The sequence below is a fragment of the Diabrotica virgifera genome, chromosome 7, assembly GCF_917563875.1.
Source record: "Diabrotica virgifera virgifera chromosome 7, PGI_DIABVI_V3a".
Taxonomy (NCBI): Eukaryota; Metazoa; Arthropoda; class Insecta; order Coleoptera; family Chrysomelidae; genus Diabrotica; species Diabrotica virgifera.
The window spans coordinates 208953073-208978979 of record NC_065449.1 but is presented as its reverse complement, the minus strand read 5'-3'; the positions used below and the strand labels follow the sequence as shown (position 1 = coordinate 208978979).

The 25907-nt window shown below is 32.8% G+C and overlaps 1 protein-coding gene across 1 annotated transcript in view; it reads right to left on the bottom strand.

Annotated features, from left to right (window-relative positions):
- LOC126887933 (ATP-binding cassette sub-family C member 4-like) overlaps positions 1–25907 on the bottom strand; it is a 239916-nt gene that overhangs the window by 84030 nt on the left and 129979 nt on the right. The window contains exon 9 of the mRNA XM_050655871.1: positions 17646–17833. Coding sequence (XP_050511828.1) covers positions 17646–17833 — 188 coding nt within the window. The remainder of the gene's footprint in view (positions 1–17645; positions 17834–25907) is intronic.

Below are 25907 nucleotides of genomic sequence, written 5' to 3'. Positions count from 1 at the left end.
CGAGAATTTATAGAAAGAGTATATACTACTCAATACAATATATACTGCTCAAAACAATACACAAAAAAAATAAAGTGAGAAGTTACACTGAGTAAGGCCAAGCTTCAGAGGGGTCGATTCGGGCGAGGCCCTTATTGCGATGAAACAAACTATCTCTAATGGGTACTGAAGATAAGGGTAAAAATCAATTTCGAATGGAAAGCGACGGTAACACAAACGACGAAAACGCCAAGCAGAGAAGAAGAGATCAGGAGGAAGAGTTACAACGTGTTTTCAGCAAAAATAGAAAAATAACAAAAGGAAAAACCACAACAGATTATGGAAATAAAGGCAGTAGTGAGTTAAAACAATAGCTAGTGCCATTAGAGCACTGTAAATATATATAGCGTAGTCTGTTTTAATGATTTTTGTATTTGTCCATTAGTCCGTTCTTTAACGGTAAAATATTGCAAAACCTCTAAATCTTAAAGAACCGCTTGGATTGACATGAAATTTGGCATACACATAGCTAACAAGTCAAAGAAAAAAAGTGATATTGTGCCAATATGTGCTTTTGCCCTGGGGGTGGTTTTCACCCCCTTTTGGGGGTGAAACAATATTCGTCCAAAGAAAGTCAGGAAATGGATAAACTGGCTAATTTTAAGTAACTTTTGTTCTATAGAGTTTTTTCACTAAGTCAATACTTTTCGAGTTATTTGGCAGTGAATATGTTCATTCTTTCAACAAAATAACCACGATTCTAGACGGTTTTTCGCAAATAACTCAAATAGTAAGAATTTTTTCGAAAAAACATTCTCAGCAAAAATTCTCTACAGCTTGTAAAAAATTTTAAAAAATGGTGTATATATCACGTCTCTACACCTAGTAGAAGCAGAGTTATAGCTAATGAAAAATAGGTTCATACTCGTCAAATTCCAAATGGAATAATAACGTGAAATAACTAAAAATGAAGCACATTTCGGGGAAAACTCATTACGACTTATTTAAAGCGTTAAAAAAGCTTCATTTTTGTTTAAAAAAAATTTCTAGCATCAAAATTAAACAAGTTACGCTCAAAATAAAGTTAATCCCTTTTGGTTTTGGTAAAAAAATCGAGAAAATCACCCCCTAATTAGTATCTTAAATGAACTTAATCGTTACGACTTCACAAGTTTCTTGACTCGTGTATATATTGTTTATATGATCTGTAAGTTTCATCGGTTCAAAGTCCTTATTATTGAAAGGGCTGTAGTTAAAATGGGTTGAACGAGTCACTGATCACGAATGTATGCAAATTAAGAAACATCAAATCTTAATCAATTTTTGTCTAACACAAAACCAAAAAAATACATGATATTCAGAAAATCCAATCTGACTTTTTTTGTTTTTCGAGATTTTTGGTATCTCTAACAATTTTTAAGTTATTTTGAAAAAAAGCATATTTTTCAAAATTTAAATTTTGAAAAATTTTATTTTGAAACCAAATTTTTTCAAAAATAAGCACTTTGAATCGATGAAACTTACAGATTATATAAATACAACATAAGTAAAATAATTTGTGGAGCGGTAACGATTAATTTCATTTAAGTTGCTAATTAGGGGGTGGTCTTCCCGATTTTTTTTTTGCAAAAACAAAAGGGGCCTACTTTATTTTGAGCGTAACTTGTTTAAATTTAATGTTAAAAACTTTTTCTAAAAACAGAAAAAAAGCTTTTTTAAACACTTTAAAAAGTTATAATGGGTTTTCCCCAAAAAGTGCTCAATTTTTTGGATAATTCACGTCGAAATATTCTATTTGAAATTTGGTAAATATGAATCTATTTTTCATTGGCTATAACTCTGGTTTTACGAGATCCAGAAACCTAACGCGTACACCATTTTTTTTTACTTTTTATAGGCTATATTTTTGCTAAGAATATTTTTTTCGACAAAATACTTACTTTTTGAGTTATTTGCAAAAAACCGTCTAAAAATGTGGTTATTTTGTTGAAAAATGAACATATTCACTCGCAAATAACTCGAAAAGCGTTGACTTGGCGAAAAAGCTCTATAGAACAAAAGTTACTTAAAATTAGTCAGTTTACCCATTTCCGGACTTATTTTGGACATATATTTTTTCACCCCCAACAGGGGGTGAAAGTCACCCCCAAGGTAAAAGCACACATCGGCACAATATCACTTTTTTTCTTTGACATGTAAGATATATGTATGCCAAATTTCATGTCAATCCAAGCGGTTCTTTAAAATTTAGAGCAAAAACCGTGAAAGAATGGACTACATGGAAATCAATTTTGTCGAATATGTCATCAAAACTGATCTGCTTTAAAATTTGTGAGCCATTATTCTCAGTATTGCAAACCAATCGATGGGTTGCATTGATTTTGCTTGTTTGATTTAATGGATATAATTCTACTTCATTAGTAGCCGCTGATTTCAATGAAATGACTGTATCGTTTGCATGACGTATTTGCTCTTGAGAAGTCCTAAAAATGTAAAAATTGTACTAAAACATTATGCAGACTTCACAAAATAACCGGTGCCGGATTAAGGGTATTTGCGGCCCTAGGCCAAATTACCCCGAGCGCCCCCGATAACTTCACGATTATGTAATTAAAGCATAAAGACTTAATAATAATAATAATAATAATTAAAACGTTTATTTTAATTTTAGTTTTTAAAATTCGTAATACAAAGTATAACATAAATGAATAGAAATGCCTCTAATGTTCTATTTGAATACGGACATAAATAGGTTGAAATGTATTTACTAATTAAATAATATTGGTTTGCAAATTTGGCTAAAACGCCAAAACGGCTCTAATAATTTCTATATTTATAGAAATTTCGAAAAAGAAAATTTATAGAAAGAATTCTATATTTATAGAAGCCTTTGAGATGTTGGTTTTTCGAAGGATGCTGAAGATCTCTTGGACAGATCACGTGACCAACAACGAGGTGCTGAGGAGAATGGAGACAGAGAGAATTCCTAAATATTGTACAAAAAAGAAAAACGAGTTATCTAGGAAATAATTTACATAGGAGAAAGATACAACTTTTTACGACTCATAATGGAAGGGAAAGTGGAAGGAAGAAGAGGATCAGGAAGAAGAAAATGCTCCTGGACAGGCATGGCCACACATTAGATACTAAGAACCGTTCGAGATAGAGAACAATTTGCTCTGGAGAAGGCACCTTAAGAAGAAGATAGAAAATATATAATTCAAAACGTTAGTAAACAACAGTTATTTGTAAAATTATTAATATTGCTAAAATGATTATATTATAAATAAATAGTATTGTAGTTAATTGTTAAAATTAAATACCATTTGTTTCATTCGGATGGAAAAGTACAGATGACAACACAAAACTAAAAAAAGCCGAATTGAAAAGACATTATAAGTAAACGAACAAGCAAAATAATATGAACTGTAATAGTAATAGGCTACGGTACTGAAAAATAAAAATATTAATGCCTGGTTGAACCAACAAATCTTAAGCTTCAGCTTAACCCAGCTCAGCTTATAGATAGGGCCGATTTAAGTATCACATACGTTGCACCATAATTTTCAATTCTTATCAATGCAATCCACATGACAATCCATTGTGGCAAGCTGAACATTGATTTAAGACTCAACGGTGCAACGCATATGTTTCGTTAATGCACGCCTTAAGCTTAAGATCTGTTGGTGCAACCAGGCATAAGAATACAACAAATAAACTTCTAGATCGTTCAATTCATTATTCATTATTCTCTTATAATAAATATCATATCTAAACTCTAAAAACTCACTTTTATAGATTTTTTGGCTGCAAAATCTTTAATCAAATTTTTAAAGTCTAAGGCGTGAAAAGCTCAGCATTTGAAACAAAACTGGCCGAACTAGACAATCTAGAATCTTCGTCAGAAGTCGAAATACTCAAGTAGTTTTTGATTCTTTTCAACACGCTGAATGATCTTTCTCCAGATGCATTAGATGTCATCATGCATAGTAGAATGCGCAAAGCCGTGTCCATATTCGGAAATAATGTTGTTAACTGTTTTTCATGAATGATTTTCAGATACTCCAAAAGTGTATTTCTCGGAGGCTTGGTAATCTTGTTGTCATGAAGTTCTCTTTCTTCATCAAATATACCTTCAACAAAGCCTTTGAACTGTACAACTCTTCTCCAAAGTCGCCATCTATGTCGATTCGATTCTTTTTAGTCAAAATAGAAACGTTTACCCCGATTTCTTCATTGGAAATTAATGATAAGTTCTTTTAAATCTATATTCTTCATTAAGACTGAAATAAACTTCGGACCTTTCATTCAATTCTGAATAAAGCGTGTCAATTACAACATTAAATCTTTAAGTTTTCTTTGCTATTAAAGTGAGGTTCAGTGGATTTATCTTCTTTGCCTTAGCCAGGGAGAACATTTCTTTTCGGGCGTCTTTTTATTTCAAGAATATAGGTTTCACTTTTAGACAATTTTTTTCTTCTTTTTCATAGGAATCAAAAGACTCAATGCATACTCCTTTAGAGATTTGTATGTTTCAAGTCACATTCAAGTCTGTAGCAGTTAATGTTTTGCTACTCTTGTCAAAACGTTGTCAAAATACTGTACCACGTGTTTAGTAGAATAGCCATTCTCTTACTTGAAATATTGTTTACTGATTTCAATTCAATTAGTAAAACTTTTTACCAAAAATGTTTTTTTTTACAAAACGCTGCGGCCCGATTTTGCTTGCGGTCCTAGGCCGCGGCCTAGTCGGCCTAGTGGTAAATCCGGCAGTGAAAATAACACTAATTTTAGGGAATATTTTTATTTTCCTAATATCAAGGATTCGGTTCTAAAGGAGTTAGACAGAGCTGCATTATTTCGCTATTGCTTTTCAACCTATACACAGGACACATATTTCTAGAGGCATTGGAAGAGTACAATGAAGGCATCTTCGATATGTAGATGGTACTTTTATACTAGCCGATAACATCAAAGATTTATGAATAATGCTCAATAGAGTAAATACTACAGGTGACCAATTTGGAATAAAGATATTGAAAGAGTACATCGATTCCAATATCTGGGATACACAGGAAACGAAAAGTGCAACCCTGATGTAAAGATTAAGATCCGAATTGAAATAGCAAGATCTGTTTTCAGTCTTGACCCACTTGTGCATATTCCTATAATTTGGCCAATCCATCTAGCCCAGTCGGGATAGCATTTGTCCTTGCATTAGGAGCTGCCCCAAATTTTATTTTTCTAATCTTTAGGGTTGGTGAATATTAGTATAAATTTAAAATCTCGACTGAATTCCGCCGTTGCGTTAGCCGCCATCTTGATTTTAAACGAGAACCGTTTTTGCTCAATATCTCCGCCATTTTCAATTTTTTGGCAAAAAGTGTAAAAACTGAAATTGTTGAAAATGCGATTTTCTATAGTTTCATTTATTATACATTTTTTCGTGAGGTCGATATTTTCCGAGTTATGAGGGGAAAATAGTGACAGTTGTAGCATAATTATTGAATTATTGAATTATCTCGTTTATTATTAGTTTTACAACAAATATATACCTATACAAAAATGAAGAGAATTAAATTTTGTATAATTTTGATGCCATACATTTTTTTTTGATAAAATCAATATTTAAGGTAGTACGTATGTGGTAAAGGTGCGAGCGTAAGACCTGATTGATTTTGTAGCAATTGTTTTTGTTCAATATCTCCGCCATTTTCAACTTTTCGACAAAAAGTGTAAGAACTGAAATTGTTGCAATTACGATTTACTACAATTTTTCGAGAGAACTAGTGGCGGGTCTACAAGGGGGGAAATGGGAAAATTCCCCCCAAGGTCCAAAATTAAAAAAAAAAGAATGTGTGTGTACTTTGTACGCACGTAAGAAGTTATACTTCTATTACATATTATGTGATTTTAACGAAATTGATATAATGTACTTTAAACAGTTTATTTATATTTTATTTAAATATTAAACTAATTTTAATACTTACTACTTTCCAAAAATTTTTATTAAGACAATACCAAAAATTTAAAAAAATAAAAGAATAAAACGCACACAAACACATTGAAAAATGCCACAAAGAAAAAATGATTGCTGAACGATAATAATTGTTGGCAAAAATTTTAAATACGCATTTTCTGAAAAAAAATTATATAATAAACATACTTGTAATCATAAAATGCATAAAAAAATAAAAAATAAAAACTTGCATCGGGATTCGAACCCGCGAATTTGGGGACGCTTTGATTCGTAATCGAAGCCTAGACTCACTCATCCAATTACTCATTATTTGTCATGCGGAAAAATAGGTCAACTGAACGTTTTACTGTTTGACAGTTATTCTGAATTTAAATCAAATTATGTAGTTTGATTTTTGTGGAAGAAAATATTAAAATATAACAAAACAGTAAGAAAATAATATATTAATGAAGATTGGTAGAACTTTTGTTGGTAATCAAATTAAGCATGTAAATCAAAGCATTACATACCTACTAGATAAATAAATCTACGCCAAAAAATCATAATTTAAAAATAAAAATCGGACCTAATTTCGGATTTCTCTCTAAAATCCCCATTCTTGAGAAAATAAATTTATTCCAACCTAATCCAAATGTATAATTACAATATGATTATAATAAAAACTACTTACCAAATTAGAATGAGTCCTTGTTAAAAATAGTCCAAAAGTCCAAAAATATATATGAAAACTATTTAAAAAGGCAGTATAAGTATTAACTAACTTTTGTTTTTTGTTTGTTTTCACACAAATTTCAAAACGCAACAACCTTAAATAATCAAACCACAGCTTTGCCACAGCCGACATACTGAATAATTTTTGACATGTCATTTGAACATCCAATTAGAACAAAGTTATAATGCGCATGCGCCGGGATCGTAGGTTTTAACATATAAAAATTCACCCTCCTATCGAGCGTAAAGAAGTATAACTTCAAAAAAATTTGAAACATCACGATATATTAGCTGACATAAAACTTAAAATATCGACAGACAAATTCAACCAATCAAACCCGCTAGTTAATAAAATTAAGTGAACTTAATGCATATAATGTCTTTTTATCTCTTTTATATACTTAGTTTGGTTGATGTTTCATTGAAAGTTTCAAAAATTGTATAAAATATAATTCTCTTTATTTTTGTTTATGTACAATTATGTCGTAAAGTTATTAATAAATGAGACAATTCAATAATTATGCTTCCCCTCCGCTTCCATTATTTTCCCCTCTAACTCGGAGAATATTGATCGTATAAAAAAATTGTGCCAAAGAAATTGTAGGAAATTGCATTTCCAACAATTTTCTTTCCCACCATTTAGGTTGAAAAGTTGAAAATGGCGGAGATATTAAGCAACAACAGTTCTCATTTAAAATCAATATGGCGGCTAATGCAACCGCGGAATTCAGTCGAGATTTTAAATTTACACTACTATTGATCTCTGCTAAAGGATAGAATTATAAAATTTGGGGCAGCTCGTAAACAAAATTCAATTCAATAATTATGCTTCCCCTACCGCTTTTTACTATTTTCCCATGTAACTCGGAAAATATCAACCGCATGAAAAAAATTGTTAAGAAGAAATTGTAGGAAATTTTATTTTGAACAATTTTAGTTGAAAATGGCGTAGATATTGAACAAAAACAATTGCTATAAAATCAATCCGGTTTTACGCTCGCGCCATTACCGCATACGTACTACCTTAAATATTAATTTTAGCAAAAAATTAAAGAGATCAAAATTGTGTAGAATTTAATTCTCTTCATTTTTGTATAGGTACATATTTGTTGTAAAACTAATAATAAACGAGATAATTCAATAATTCAATAATTATGCTTCAACTCTCACTATTTTCCCCTCATAACTCGGAAAATATCGACCGCACAAAAAAAAAATTATAATTAATGACATTATAGAAAATCGCATTTTCAACAATTTCAGTTACTACACCTTTTGTCGAAAAATTGAAAATGGCGGAGATATTGAGCATAAACGGATCTCTCTTAAAATCAAGATGGCGGCTAACGCAACGGTGGAATTCAGTCGAGATTTTAAATTTATACTAATATTGACCCTCCCTAAAGATTAGAAAAATAAAATTTGGGGCAGCTCCTAATGCAAGGTTAGGCCTGTTATTCGTCTAACCCGACTGGACTAATCTTGTTAGGGATCTTCCTAGTAATCTTCGGCCTTCTACCTTTCCTTGGATCATAAGTTTTTCCACATTTTTTGTGTCTGCTGTCATAACATATCCAAAGTATTTTAATTGTTGGAGATGGGCTGTGCTTGAGAGCCGTTTGTTGATTTTTAGCTCATTTGAAATTGGGTGATTTGTCCTATGACCGGCTCACGGAATACGTGAACATAGCCAACAGGCAAGCCGTTTATGAGATAATTGAGGAGTTACATACATAAAACTCACTCTGTATAATAAGATAATAAACCGCAACTTACTTACTTAGTCCTAAACCTTTCTACCTTTAGGTGTAAGGCTGGTAGAGTTGAGTTTGGCATTTTAGTCTCCATGCTTTCCGATCTTGCTTTAGGTTTCTTGCACTTTCCAATGTCAATCCCTTCTTCTCGACTTCTTTCCTGATTTCATCTACCCACATAACTCTTGGTCTTCCTCTTTTGTTTTTCCCCTGCACTCTCGTTTCGAACACTCGTTTTGTAAGCCTCTCCTTCGATATTCTACACACGTGCCCGAACCATCTAAGTTGTACATCCACTATTTTTCATTGATTGGTTCTAGTTTTAGGTTTCCTCTAATTGTTTCGTTTCGTATTTTGTCTGTCCTCTTTCTGTTTGATATTTTCCCCAGGAACCTCATTTCCATAGCATTGACTCTGGATTTTTGTCTCCCCGTCAATGTCCATGTCTCGCTGCTATACATCATTGTTGGTCTAACTACTGATTTAACGACTGCCGTTTTTACTTTCTCCGGTATCTCTTTTTTCCCCAAAAATGTTGTTTTCACTGTGTTAAATATGCTTCCTGTTCGTCCCATCTTCTCGTTTATTTCCATGTCTTGTTTACCATTTGATTCGATTATTACTCCTAGGTATTTAAAATATTCAACTTGCTCTAGTTGTTTCCCGTCTAATTCTATTGCGTGTGTCTTCCTCGTATTTGAAATTATCATTGTTTTTGTTTTTTCTGTATTAATTTTCATATTTATATTTGATAGTTCTTCTTCTAGGATTTCAAGATTTTTCTGTAAATCTTCTCTGTTTTCTGCTATAAATACCATGTCGTCTGCAAATAGTAGCTCCGATAGTTGAGTCCGTTTCATTTTCCAGTATCCTAATGTTAGTTTTCTCGTTCTTCTCTTGGCTTTCTTTATCGCTTCATCCAGTACCACTGAGAATAGCAGTGGACTCAGCACGCATCCCTGTTTGACGCCTTGACTTGTAGTAAATTCTCTGGATTCCTCGTTATTGGTTCTTACTGTATTTGTATTATTTTTGTAAATATACTTTATTACTTCTATTACGTGTCTGTCGACTCCCCTTTCTTTTAGTGTCTTCCATGCTTCCTTTCTTCAGATTCTGTCAAACGCCTTTTCCAGGTCAATGAAGCACATATGTATCTCTCTATTCTTCTTGATTACCTTCTCACTTACTTGTCTTAATGTGATTATTAGGTCTTGCGTGCTTCTGTCCTTCCTGAATCCACACTGTGTGTCTTCCATAGTTGTTTCTATTTGGGTTTTTATTCTTGTCTCTATTATTCTTGCGAATACCTTCCCAGGGATACTTAATATGGTGATACCTCGGTAATTATTACAGTTTCTCTTGTCTCCCTTTTTGTGTATTGGTAATATAGTGTCTTTCTTCCAGTCCTTTGGTAATTCTGCTCTATTTATGATATCATTCATTAGTTCTTTCATGCTATCCATTCCCTCTGTCCCCATGAATTTTATCATTTCCGGGGTGATATGAACCTTGCCTGGTGCTTTTCCCAATTTTACTCTTTATATTGCTTTCTCCAATTCCTCTCTTGTTATTGATTCCACTTTTTGATCTTCATTCCTTTCTTGTATCTCCCTATGTTGTCCGTGTCTGCATGAGTTAGCTCTTTAAAATGTTTTCTCCATCTTTCCATTATTTGTTTTTCTTCTGTTAGTACGTTTCCATTCTTGTCTTTTATATTCGGCATCGTGTGCTCTTTCTTTTGCCTGAGTTGTTTTAATGCGCCGTAGAAGAGTTTTTGGTTTTCCCTATAATATTTTGTCATTTTTTGTCCAAATCTCTCCCATTACCTTTCCTTTCCTGCTTTCACCGCTATTTTAACCTCTTTCCTTTTTTCTTTATATGCCTCGTAATCTTCCGGCTGTTTTGTGCTTAGGTAACTCTTCCAATTGTCTTTTTTGTTCTTTATTTTCTCTCGTATTTCATCCGTCCACCATTCTCCACCAGCTGCTTTGATTATGCTGGTTTTTAGATATTCCCATTTTTCTTCTATATTTGTATTTTTTGCCCTATTTTTCAGAGTATTATCTAATTTTTCTTGGAATTTCTTCTTATATCTTTCCTCTTTTAATTTGTAACTTTTTATTTTTTCGTTTACTACCTTTCTTCTCTTTTCCTCTTTTTCCTCTGTTGTTCTCATTCTCATTATTACTAGAGGGTGGCCACTGCAATCTCTGAGCCTCTTGTCACTTTCGTATCATGTACTCTTTTTCCATTTGTTGCTGCTTACCAAAAAGTAATCTATGATTTATTTTTAGTTTCTGCTGTCTTGTGCTCTCGTGTACTATTTGTGTACTTTTATGTTTAAATTTTGTATTTGTTAGCCTTTGCAAGCCGTTTATGAGATAATTGAGGAGTTACATACATAAAACTCACTATGTATGATAAGATAATAAACCGTAACTATGTACTGTAAATTTACCACTATTTTATTTGAAAAATTTCATGTTTCGATGTTTATTTCGGAAGATGTCTTCAAAATACAATATCCTTCTTCTTAAAGTTCCATCTCCTATCGGAGGTTGGATATCATAATGGCTATGGTCACTAATTTTTTTTTTTTTAGATATTTATTTATTTATCATAATAGATAATACACAAAACAGAAACATTGCACTCCACACCTGTACAAATTACATAAGAATTGTCAAGGCAAGGAGCGCTGTATAATTATCATAAAGTATTACAAAAAATTTTTACAAAAATTAAAAACATGAGACTAAACAAATAAAGAAATAAGCATTGTCAAATTAAATTAATCAGAAACATTCAATATATAAATAAAAAAAGAAAAAATAAAATAAAAATAAAAACACTGGAAGTACAACAAACATTGCCAATTGGTTTCTAGGTCTTAGTTTTAATATAATGGACTAATAATCTCTTAAAGATAGTTGCATTATGGCTATTTTTAATGTGATAAGGTATATTATTGAACTGTACAATTCCTTTATGAAACAAGCTTTTCATTGAACTGGACTTGTTGGTTGTTCTAACATAAAAATTTATTGAATTTGCAGCTCTAGTGCTATGCTCATGAACATTTGCAATCGGGACCAACTGACTGTTCAAATACTCAGGCAATAAATGGTTTACCATCTTAAATAAGAATGTCATAGATTGGACATACATAAAATGTTCAACTTTTAACCAATTTAAAGTTTTCAGCATATCTTGAATTCGAGTATATCGATTGCATCTCAATATTACTCGCATAGCCTTATTTTGGAGAATTTGAAGCCTGTCATAATTAGAACATCCTGTGTAAATCAATGAACAACAATATAAAAAGTGAGGTAATATTAACGAATTATAAATTGTTAATTTAGTTTGAAATGTCAAAAATGGTGATACTCTTCGAAAAAAAGCTATTTTTTTCCCTATCTTTCTGCAAATGTAATCAACATGTTTACTAAAAGTTAGTTCCCTATCTAATATGAATCCCAAATACTTTATTTCCTGAACCATTTAAATTTTTTCATTATTTAATTTAATATGAACATCCAAACTTAAGAATTTCCCGAAAAGAGTATTATTACCAATAAACATGTATTTGGATTTTAACTCATTGACTTTCAATTTGTTTAACTTAAATCTTTCAGTTAATAAATGCAATTCACGATTCATCGTGTCCACTACATCAACAAAATCTTCCCCATAAAAATATATTAATGTGTCATCAGCAAAAAGATGAATTTTACATTTGCTTAATACGTTTCCCAAATCATTAATGTTTAATATGAAAAGTAGAGGTCCAAGTACACTGCCTTGCGGCACACCAATATCATTTAACTGTGGATTTGACATTTCACTATTTAATTTAGTCCTTTGGTACCTATTTGACAGATAATTTTCCAGCCAATTAAAAACTGTCCCGTTAAAACCATATTTCTTTAATTTCAAAAGAAGTATATGACGATCTATTGTTTCAAATGCTCTTTTGAGATCTATAAAAACTGCGCATATACCGACCCCTGTCGTATCTAAAATACTTTTCATATCTGAGACAACTAACTGTAATGCGGTCTCACATGAATGAGAATTTCTAAATCCAGACTGGTAATTATACAGGATATTATTTGAAGTAATAAATTTAATCAGCTGATTGTACACCACAATTTCTAAAACTTTTTCACAAAATGGGAGCATATTTATTGGACGTAATTGATCAAGTTTATTAGTATTAGCAACTTTTGGAACAGGAACTATAGTTGATATTTTAAATTGCTTGGGCACCAGACCCTTCTCTAAACTCATATTAATTAAATTTAATAAAGGATAACCTAACACATGAAATAGATTTTTGATAATATCAAGACCTACTTCATCCGTACTATTTTTTTTATATTGTAATTTGATTATATCATATAGTTGGTTTAGTGATATGCTCTCAAAAGTTTCAAAATTTACATCAGATGAAACAACTGTCTGCAAATTTAAATTAATATCACTATTTTGGTCAAAACTTACAATAATATCTTTAATACTATCAACATAATATTGATTTAATATGTTTGCCAAATTTACACTATATGTTACACCTTCATGTTCAAGACTTTGAAATTGTGATATAGTTTTATTAGTTCCTACTAACTGTTTGAGATGTTTCCACATTTGTTTAGAATTACCCCTATTCCTATCAATATTTGACTCATAAAATCTAATTTTAACTTGTTTTAAAATTCTAACACAGTTATTTCTTTCAATTTTATAGTTATTCCAATCTACGCAATCGTTTGTAAACAAAAATCTTTTATAAGCAATATTTTTATTCTTAACTGCCAATTTACAAGTGTCGTCAAACCATTTATTACCAAAGTTCTTAACTTCCACAGTTTTAACTGGTGACACTCTATTCAAAACATCTACGATATTACTGACGAAAGTATCAGTAACTTCATCGATGTTTACCGAAGAGTATGCCCAATCTTTTTCAATCAACATGTTTACCATATTATCATATATTATTTTAGAACGAATTTGTTTTGTTTCAATGACTTCACTTTTAGTTACTTTATTATTGAGCACATGGACAATACAGTGATCAGATATTATGTAATTTTTTTCTACATGAGCAGTTAACGTATAGTCATTACTTATGACAAGATCAATCATAGATTTCAGTGTCATCTATCTTTTTTTTTCCGCTTGTCTTATGCTCCAAGATTCACATAGGTATGTAAGTATTGGGAATACTAAGTAGTTGATTAACCTCATTTTTAGAGTTCGTGTTTGAGGGTCCTTCCATATTTTGGCCATCTTTCCTACGGCAACTTTAGCTAGATCAAATCAATGTGTTACATACTTCTTATTGTACGAACTCTGTGTTTAGGATCAATTATCCCAGATATAAGTATGAGCTCACAACTTCAAACCAGTCAAACGTGGTTATGTGTGAATGGTTGTTATATAGTCTATCCACTATCATGATCTTTGCCAGTACTGACGCATACTAAGAATAACTTGGACAGACAGCATACACAATCCAGAGGTATTGAGAGGTATTGAAATAAATAGGTAAAGTGAATGGGTAAATGGTATTGAGACGAAGGGGTAAATGGTATTTTTGACAACTCTTAAAAGGAATCAAGCTTTCATACTTGGGTCATGTATTTTGTAATGATAAGTGCAGTGTGTAATAATATACAGGGTGCCCATTTGAAATGAGAAATACATGAGAAACAATGCAAATACCACTATAATATCGGCCTCACCACAAAACCCTTAATATAACCTATAAAAATTGTGCAAGCCGTTTATGAGATAATTTAGGAGTAAAATAAAACTCAGTCTGTACAATAAGACAATAAACCGCAACTATGTACTGTAAATTTACAACTATTTTATTTGAAAAATTTCATGTTTAGATGTTTATTTCGAAAGGTGTCTTCAAAATACAATATTCTTCTTCTTAAAATTTCATCTCCTATGGGAGGTTGGATATCATAATGGCTATGGTCACTTTGTTGGCTGGTGCTCTGAACAGCTGTAATGAATTACAGTTAAACCATTCTCTAATGTTCCTCAGCCAGGAGATGCGTGTTCTTCCTATGCTTCCTCTTCCTTAGATCATTCCTTGGATAATAATTCTCGGCAAATTATATTTTTCTCCTCTGGTAATGTACCCCAAATATTCCAGTCTTCTTGTCTTTATACTGTTCATAATTTATAACTCCTTATTTAAATGTCGTAGCACTTCATAATTGGTAATCCTTTGAACCCACTGAATTTTCAATATTCTTCTGTAACGCCACATTTGGAACGCTTCTAATTTTCTTATGTGTTGTCTCTTCAATGTCCAAGCTTCCATTCCGTATAGTAATATAGAAAATATGTAGCATCTGAGCCCTCAATCTGAGAGGCAACTGAAGGTCTCTGTTTGTAAGCAGTGTCTTCATTTTTATAAATGCTTGCCTTGCAGTTTCAACTCAGACTTTAATTTCGTTGCTTTGGTCATTTTTGTCATTAACCCAGGTTCCCAGATATTTGCATGTCTTTACTTTTTCAATTTGGGTTTGCTCTATCATTAACCTTTCATTTCCATGTAGTGTTTTTGAGACAATCATAAATTTAGTTTTTTTCTTGTATATTTTTAGTCCATATCGAATGCAATAATCGTTAATTCTATTTAACAGTTTTTGTAGCGATTCCAGGGTGTCTGCCATTATAACAATGTCATCAGCGATTCTTATGTTATTTACTATTCTTCCGTTTATAGAGATTCCATCACTTAGTTCCACTATCGCTTCCTGAAATATGGTTTCACTGTACACGTTAAACAGTAGCTGACACTAGCTTCACGTTAGACAGAAAATATAGTCTAAGGGCTAGTGAACCCTCCTACTAACGGTCGTCCTGTAAGGCTAGAAATTTTTCTAGTGATAATTCATGGCACACCAAGGCTAAAAACCATGACCTGGCAGGCATCAGCGGTGCACGTGTATCTACCAAGTGAATCGAAAAGTGCAAAAGGGGGTAAAATAAACTTTCTCCTGTAAGGTTTAAATTTAAGTATGTGTTTGAGTAAGTCATTTAGAAAAAATGTGTACAATGACAGGCCATTCTGAAGAGCATAAAACCTTGCCAGGCGAGGGGAAAGATTAGGGGTTTTCCCTAAAATTATTCTTTTTGCATCGAACAAATAAATGTTTTTTAGGTTTTTTGAATCATTCCAAACAGACAAGGTCTTTAGTGATTTTTCTCTTAAGTTAATAGTTTTTGTTATATAAGCGATTGAAAATTTTGAAAATTGCGAAATCGGCCATTTTTAACCCTAAATCGGACATTTATCTAAAAATTTCAATGTTGCCAAGGTCCGTAGATATTCTTTAAACATTGATTGATGAAATCCCGCAGAGTTTTTTTGCAATAAAATATCGAAAACCCCTTTGTTTTTTTTAATTGCTAATCAAGCGGGCGCGACACTGTAGTATAAGTGAGGACGTTTGAATTTGCATAAATTCAGTATCTCGAGAATAGGCAAATTTCAAGAGAAATCCTCAGACAGGTCAATTTTTATTTTTGAATTAGGACTTTTTCGCATATTTATAATACTAGTGAGGTCATCCATCTGGGCGTGATGACGTATTCGATAATTTTTTTAAATAAGAGTAGGGGTTGTGTGACAGCTCATTTGAAAGGTTATTTAATTCTCTATTCAGTAATATAAACATTAACAGAATTATTTATACAGGGTGTACAAAAAATTTTTTTCTTCTATTTGTCAAATTTAATCAAAGTTAATTTAATAAAAAAAATTTTTGTACGCCCTGTATAAATAAGTATATTAATGTTTATATTAGTGAATAGAGAATTAAATAGCCTTTCAAATGAGCTATCACACAACCCCTCCTCTCATTAAAAAAAATCATCGATTACGTTCTCACGCTCAGATGGATGACGTCACTAGTATTATATATATGCCAAAAAGTCCTAATTTAAAAATAAAAATCGACCTGTCTGAGGATTTCTCTTGAAATTTGCCCATTCTCGAGATAATGAATTTATGCCAACTCAAACGTCCTCGCTTATACTACAGTGTCGCGCCCGCTTGATTAGCAATTAAAAAACAAAGGTGTTTCCGATATCGTATTGCAAAAAACTCTTTGGGATTTCATCAATCAATGTTTAAAGAATATCTACCTACCTTGGCAACTTTGAAATTTTTAGATAAATGTCCGATTTAGGGTTAAAAATGGCCGATTTCGCAATTTTCAAAATTTTCAATCGCTTATATAACAAAAACTATTAACTTAAGAGAAAAATCACCAAAGAAATTTTCTGTTTAGAATGATTCAAAAACCCTAAAAAAAATTTGTTCGATGCAAAATGAATAATTTTAGGAGAAACCCCTAATCTTTCCCCTCGCCTGTCAAGGTCTTATGCGCTTCAGAATCGCCTGTCATTGTACACATTTCTTCTAAATGACTTACTCAAACACATACTTAAATTTAAACCTTACAGGAGAAAGTTTATTTTACCTCCTAAATTTGCACTTTTCGATTCACCTGGTAGATACACGTGCACCACTGATGCCTGCCAGGTCATGGTTTTTAGCCTTGGTGTGCTATGAATAATAACTAGAAAAATTTCTAGCCTTACAGGACGACCGTTAGTCGGAGGGTTCACTAGCTCTTAGACTAATAACCCTGTCTTACTCCTCTCTTTATATCAATATTCTCCGACTCTTGTTCTTCTATCTTTATATTGGCCTTGTGATTCCAATTCAGACTGATGATAATTCGTAAATCTCGTCTGTCCATATCCCTGATTTTCAATAATTCTATTAGTTTTTCATGTCGGACCCTGTCGAACGCTTTTTCGAAGTGGATGAAACAGGAATACAATGCATAAACATAAATAAAAATAAGAAAATAAGAAAATAAGAAAATCTACGGTTTCGTTTTGATTAAAATCTGTCTTCCTCCATCCCCCGATAGCACTATTTCTAGGTCTACCTGTTGTCAAGGAGGCTCTAAGGAAGACAGATTTTTACCATTCCGACCGTAGATTGTCGATATAAATTAAAATAATTTATATCGCAGTATGGATAGAACGCCCTCTAACGGGGCCCTCTTTCCTGGCGGTGCCTTTTGGTATATTATACCTGGGTTAAGCAGAAAGCTTGAATTGAGTCGAAATTAATTTTGCATAAATAAAAATGAAAATTATTTAATACTTACCAGTAAGTTACCCATAGGTCAACCAAAACATTAATACCCTGAGCAATAACGAGCAGAATGGTTGTAAAAGTTACAAAACAAAGACTTTTGGTAGACAGAATGTACTGTTTAAAAGTTGTGCCAATATTAGTATTTCCTGACTCTTCTTCAATTACTTCAGGATCATCATACATACTTTCCGAAAAATCCTACAAATAAAAAAAATTAGGGAATAAGAAATAGTGCTTAGAGAAAACATTAAATCCAAATCCTTTTAGCTTTTTTTAATGTTGAAAAACCAACTATTAGTTAAAATTCGCATTCATTGTGTGAAAAAAAGTGTTTCTGGACTTGAAATCGATATCGTGCTGCCAATTTTGAATAGATAAAGATAATCAAAAATGAATAACCATTTTCAATTTCGTTGCAACACGAAACTACAGCCGCATCATTATTCCAGTTCAATCAGAGAGTGCAGCAAGCACCTCTACCGGTTTCGGAACTTATTAGTCTCTCATCAGGAGGCACATATGCTGCTCTCTCTGACCCAACTAGGACAAAACCTGGCGTGCAGTCACGGATTGCAACGAACGAAATCGCAGGGATGCCCTAGCGGCAACTGCTATCAAAAAACTAAGTTTTCAATATAATATCAAATAAAACAACATCCAAAAATGTTATTCTACATCCTACCAGACTGAAAACAATGGGAACCTTCTCTGGTAACACCTCCGAGGCTTCTACAATTTACAAGCCATAACGGATGCTGAGACTAAGGAAGATGAGGAAATTGTACAATTTATAATTCACGTCCCATCTGCTCAGAGCGGTAAAGTTCCAACGAGAATGGTTCCCTTCGTACTCCAATCGGAGTAAACATGTAATTCAAAAACGAATAACCATTTTAAATTTCGTTGCAACACGCAACTACAGCCGCATCATTATTCCAGTTCAACCAGAGAAGGTTCCCATTGTTTTCTGTCTGGTAGGATGTAGAATAACATTTTTGGATGTTTTTTTGTGCTATTAGATTGAAAACTTAGTTTTTTGATAGCAGTTGCCGCTAGGGCATCCCTGCCATTTCGTTCGTTGCAATCCGTGACTGCACGCCAGGTTTTGTCCTAGTTGGCTCAGAGAGAGCAGCATATGTGCCTCCTGATCAGAGACTAATAAGTTCCGAAACCGGTAGATGTGCTTGCTGCACTCTCTGATTGAACTGGAATAATGATGCGGCTGTAGTTTCGTGTTGCAATGAAATTGAAAATGGTTATTCATTTTTGTTTTACATGTTTACTCCGATTGGAGTACGAAGGGAACCATTCTCGTTGGAACTTTACCGCGCTGAGCAGATGGGACGTGAATTAAAAATTGTAAAATTCTCTCATCTTCCTTAGTCTCAGCATCCGTTATGGCTTGCAAGTTGTTCGAAGCCTCGAAGGTGTTACCAGAGAAGGTTCCCATTTTTTTCAGTCTGGTAGGATGTAGAATAGATAAAGTCCGCCACAAACAGCTAATGGACGTCTTCAAAGCAAAACAATTACAATACAATGACCTTCGAATTATAACAAATCTATATTAGCCTAATAAAATAAAAAAAATCAAAATGTAAATTCGTACAGGTTAAAACAAATTTTATAAAAAAGTTTAGGTGGGTACAAAAGATATTTTCAAGAAAGTATCCAAATCATACAAGGGGATCATTGTTTAAATAATTAAAAAGGGGTCATTTTTGCAAAAAAAATATTTTTTTAACTGCTGAGGTAACTCACTTATTAATGAAGGTCCATGGGATTCTTTTCTGCAAAGTTGAAGGGTAAATCTTTCACATAAGACTTAGTACATTAAATTTGACCCCCTATTTATTTAAATAATTGTATATAAAACTGGAAAAGCAAATTTGCAAAAAATTATTTTTAGCGTTTTAGATAAGCACTATAAAATATCTTGTTTTACAGATTAAGTTGCGGTATGTTACCAGTATTAAGCAAAAAAAATTGGTCGGAAAATATTTAATATTTTTTGAGATACTGAATTTGTTTATTAAATGTTACTATAGAAAGAAATATTCACCTGCTTAAGATCTCATTATTTTTATTTTTATGTATATTTTCGATAAATGTATTGATAAATTTAAATTTCAGTTAAACTCCCCCCTAAAATGGCATTTGAAAATTATTCAAATTTGTTTATAATTTGTTTTTTTAATAACGTCGCGGGGATTAAGTATTTTGAAATTCCGTTTAGATAATTGGGTTCCTGGGAATTTTTTACTAATTAACAAAATTTTCTTGTCGTTTTTTCTTCTTCTTTTTTTTTCTTGTAGTTATATTACTACGGGCCCTTTTAGGGCTAAATTTTATTAAGAATATCGAATCTCTAAGTTGTAGATTGTAGACCTAAAAATATTAAGATTTAACTAAAATCTCTTAAATAAAATGTGGGTACTTACTGAGTTACTGGGTGTTTTATTTAAAAATTTAAAAATTATTGTTACCAAGTACTTTAAAACTATTTGACGTATCCTTATCATACTTGGCAGAAAGTGTGGCTATTATACACCCTACTAAATTGTGATTAATAAACGTTTCTAGCTAGTTCCAGAGGCGTACGACAGGGGATAGTGAATGATTGACCCTTCTACGCCACTGAGTGAATTACTATTTTAGCGAAATTTTTCGATTCTCCAATACTTTATATGTAAGTAGCTTTATTGGTATCGATAAAGTCATCAGTTTGAAAGATATTGGAAGTTTAAAATTAATGAATGGATGAATCAAAATAACTATGCCGTTTCATTTTTAACGTCCAATATCTCGAAAACTAATGACTTAAGCGTTACCAGTAAAGAGTATATTATTTACTTAGAAAGTATTGGAGAATCGAAAAATTTCGCTAAAATAGTAATTACCTCAGTGGCGTAGAATTTGGGAAGGGTTAACCATTAACTATCCCATGTCGTACGCCTCTGGTAGTAGCTAGAAACTTTTATTTATCACAATTTAGTAGACTGTATAGTACCCACACTTTCTGCCAAGTATGATAAGGATACGTCAAATAGTTTGAAAGTACTTGGTAAAAATAATTTTTAAATAAAACACCCTGTAACTCAGTAAGTAGTCACATTTTATTTAAGTGATTTTAGACCAATCTTAATATATTTAGGTATAGAATCTACAACTTAGAGATTCGACATTTTTAATGAAACTTAACCCTAAAAGGGCCTTTAGTAATATAACTCCAAGAAAAAAAAAAGAAGAGGAAAAAAAGACAAAAATATTTGTTAATTGGTAAAAAATTACCAGGAACCCAATTATCGAAACGGCATTTCAAAATATTTAATACCCTTGACGTTATTAAAAAAACAAATTATAAACAAATTTGAATAATTTTCAAATGCCATTTTAGGGGGAAGTTTAATTAAAATTTGAATTTATCAATACATTTATCGAAAATATACATAAGAATAAAAATAATAAGATTTAATACAGGTGAATATTTTTTTGGCAACAACCGCGTTTTTGCGATTGAAAATAGATAACATTTGATAAACAAATTCCATATCTTAAAAAATATTAAATATTTTTGGACCAATTTTTTTTTTTGATTAATACTGATAACATAGCGCAACTTCTCCTGTAAAATAAGATATTTTATAGTGCTTATGAAAACGCTAAAAATATTTTTTTGCAAATTTGTTTTTAAAGTTTTGTGTATAATTATTTAAATAAATAGGGGGTCAAATTTAATTTAGTAAGTCTTATGTGACAGATTTGCCCTTCAACTTTGCAGAAAATATTACTATAGACCTTCATTAGTAATTGAATGACCTCAGCAGTTAAAAAAGTAATTTTTTTGCAAAAATTACCCCTTTTTAATTATTTAAACAATGATCCTCCCCTTGTATGATTTGGATACTTTTTTGAAAATATCTTTTGTACCCACCTAAACTTTGATATAAAATTTGTTTCAACCTGTACGAATTTACATTTTGATTTACATGTAGTGTAATTTTATTTTACTAGACTATATTATAAACAGCAAGCACACATACGCATTAACGAACACACATCAGAAGAGTTCGAAATTAGAAGAGGAGTGCGACAGGGGTGTGTATTGTCACCACTACTATTCAATGCATACTCTGAAGAAATTATGAAAAGAGCTCTTGAGGGAGAAACAACAGGAATAAAGGTAAATAGAACGCCAATTAACAACATTAGATATGCAGACGATGCTATCATAATAGCAGACAACCTTAAAGACCTCCAAAAGCTAATTAACAAGATAGTTGAGTATGGAGAAGAATATGGATTATCAGTAAACATCAAGAATACTAAATTTATGAGGATATCAAAAACCCAAAATAATGATGAAAGCCTGACAATTAAAGGTAAAAGGTTAAAACAAGTAGAAAAGTACAACTATCTTGGCACAGTAATTATAATCACACAAACGATTACCCAAAAGAAATCAAAGTTCGAATAAAGAAAGCAAGAACAAACTTCAATAAAATGAGAAAGGTACTTTGTGCAAGAGAACTGAAATTAGACTTGAGAGTTAGGCTGGCAAGGTGTTCCATTTTCTCGACTCTGCTTTACGGGATAGAAGCAAGGACTCTTAACGCATCGACTACTAAAAAGTTGAAAGCATTTGAACTGTAGGTGTATAGAAGAATCCTGAAGATATCATGGACCGAGCATATAACAAACAACGAAGTCATGAGAAGAGTCAACATAAGACTGGAAATATTGGAAACCATCAAGACACGAAAGCTGCAGTACCTGGGGCATGTTATGCGTAATGAGAGATACAACATACTTCAGTTGATTATACAGGGGAATATCCAGGGCAAGAGAATTGTAGGAAGGAGACGAATCTCGTGGTTGCGTAACTTGAGGGAATGGTACGGATGCACATCAACCGAACTATTTAGAGCAGCAGCATCTAAGATCAGAATAGCCATGACGATTGCCAACCTCCGTCGCGGAGATATGGCACGTGAAGAAGAAGAAGGATGTAGAATAACATTTTTGGATGCTGTTTTATGTGCTATTAGATTGAAAACTTAGTTTTTTTAGATAAATATAACTTTGGAAAGGATCATCGTAAGAGTAGCAGAAAGTACAAAAAGTATTAAAAGTTCATGAGCATAAGGGTGGACCGAAAAATTCAATTTCTCAAATTTAAAATCCCTATAAGTATTACTTTCTTTTTAGGGCTCGCTGTTCTTTACTCTTTTTCGCCACTAATTTGTGTCGGGACTTCTTCATTTAAACCTTTCCCTCTCAACTCATCTGCCACACATTCCTTCCATCTCTTCCTCGGTTTCCCTCTATCTCTCTTTTCCTCAACTTCTAACAGCTCTATTCTTCGTCCCTTAGGGTAAGAACAGAACAAGTGGTTGGCGGCAGAAGTGGAGGTGGAGGTCACGGTCGATGTCGATATCCATGTAAAACAAACACATTGCAGTGAATGGAAGAGAACAGAGCAGGTAAGTCGCGGTGCAGGTTTATGCCATCCAGGAGGTTTACATCGATGCTGTTGAAAATAAAATGAGTTTGTTTTACATGGATGTTTACTGCGCGGCCTACAAGGATGCTTCCCTGTGATTGGTTCGTTCGAAGCCAAGTTGTCATTACCTGCGCTATCTGAGTTGATGCTTTTTATATCATATACTTTTTTGTATTCAGTTTATTTTTGAATTTCTAAAGTAATTAAATTCAGTAAATTTTTGAAATATGAAGGAGGATCTGATCATTTACAGCTGACATTTCATCACTATCATCACTTGACTGACACAACATCGCAAAAGCATAGTCTTTTTGTCATTCAAATTTCATTAAACTACTTCACTTGATAGTGGTTCTAGCTCGACTGACAGCGCAGGTGACCCCCTTTGCTATGTGCTGTCGACATCGACCGCGACTTAACTAGTAGCATCCACCACGACCTACACCTCCACCTTGACCCACTTGTTCTGTTCTTACCCTTAGAGTTCTTATTTCTACCTCTGACGTAACCAAATCATTGCAATCTGTGTTGTTGAAATTTTTTGAGACTGTAATCACCCTGAGTCTTTATCTAATCACGTCATTTCCGATCTTGTCCCCACTATTCTTACCAAACATTCACAGTAATATTTTCATTTTACCGTCGTCTATCTTCTTTTTCTGAATCGTTTTACAGGAATTACTTCACGGCCTTACACCAACGCAGCTCTTCTCCAATTTTTCAATCATAGGGTACCTTGCTTATTCGCTTCCAGTTAAAGTCTGTATCCTGTGGGCAATTTCTAGATCTCGTTTCTCGTTTTACGTTATGTAAAAGGCAATCTATGTAAATTCTCCTACTCGTTCTAACTTTTTCACAAGCAACTTTGTGTTCTCAAATATTCCTATCCCTTCCAACTATAACGGTCCGAAAGTCATTATATTTTTGCTCCATCCTGTATACTAAGTCCGTTAATCATGTGCTGTGTTTCAGAGTATTACGTACCTAATCCGTTGTCTCATAATGTTGGATTGATTTTTGTGTTCTCATGGATATCGATATATCTTTTATCTGAGAGACCTCGATATGTTCCGTACCGCAAAGGAATTGATACTCGTAAATTTTTACTAAAGTTATATCGCCAAAGCGCTTGCAATATGGAAAAGAAAATGCAGTGGAACGGGCATCCAAATCGACGACAACACCTGCCTGTACACCCTTCAGTTTGCAGACGATCAGATAATATGTGCAAACGATAAAGAAGATTTGGAATATATGACTCGCAAATTGAAGGAAGAATACGAAAAATGGGGATTGCAGATGAATGTATAAAAAACACAATATTTATGCCTAGGTGAGGATTCAACTGATATGATATTGGACAATAATCAGAAAATAACTAGCTGTGATAAATATAAGTATTTGGGCATTAATTTCAACAAGGAATGTACTGACGATGCAGAAATTAAGAGCAGAATAAATAAAGCAAGAACGATAATTAAATTGAACGGAGTTTTATGGAGTACCGAGATAGGAAAACAAAGAAAAATGCGAATATACAACACCATGATTAAGAGCACATTGGTATACGGATCCGAAACATGGAGAATAAAGGAACACCTAAAACGAAAATTAGAAGCTACTGAGATGGACGCCCTAAGAAGAGCAAGTAGAACATCGAGATTGGACCGGGTTAGAAATGAGGAAGTAAAGCGAAGAATGAATTTACAAGAAACGGTTGTAGAATGCATTGAGAAGAAACAATTAACGTGGTACGGACATGTTCAGAGAATGGGGGAGAAAAGACTGCCAAAGAAAATTATGAAATGGATACCCACAGAAAATAGAAAAAGAGGAAGGCCAAGAACGACATGGATACAAGGAGTAAGACGATCAATGAGTGTACGAGGATTAGAAGATGAAAACTGCAATGATAGAAGATATTGGCAACAAGGCATCGGACAACGTCGGAGGACGTTTTGAACCCGAATTTATATATATAAATTTTTACTAAATGTATTTTTGGCGACTCTTAGACCGTAATATGTTATTTTGATGCTGATTTGTTTATTTTGAGAATTAATTAATAGAGATTAAGTGGCTCTGAATTGTTTATTTAATATACTTGTTAGTATCTAGTGGGCCAGCTGTGTGAAAATCTGAATCAGCGAAAAACGTGAGAATGTTTTGAGCTGAAAGATAAATATCAGAGTTTCGTTGAGTGAATCCTATTTGCGGGATAATAAGTTATTACCTTTGAAGGCGTGGTTGAAGTTTGCTTAAATCTTTTCTATTCGTTTTGAAATGAAGAGTGAAAATTGACGATTTTTTTTATTTGTAAAACTGGTAGTAGGATAGAAAAATGGGGATATGGAGTGAGTTTTGGGTGTTAGAGTAGTTCGAGGTAGATTCGAGATCAGTAATGAAAGATCAGTTCCAGGTAGTCGAGAACAGAGATCAGTTCCAAGTAGTCGAGAAGAGCGATTAGTTCTAGAGAGCTAGAATAAGAAGTTGGTGGCGCAGAAAATTGTTGAAAATAGTTCAATGGAGAGAATTGTTTGTTTGTATTTAGTACAATTTCTTTGAGTTTTTGTTCCAGAGCCGAAGTAGGCTTAAGTGGCTGCTGTGGTCGTAGATAATGTAAATTCTCGACCGTATTTTGTGTTCCTAGTGATGGATTAAACACATCCATTAGTTTTCTTTTGTCGAAAAGTTCTTCGTTTCTTTCAATTAAGTTTAATTAATAACAATAATAATGATAATATAATATACAAGTTTTGCATACAATAAACA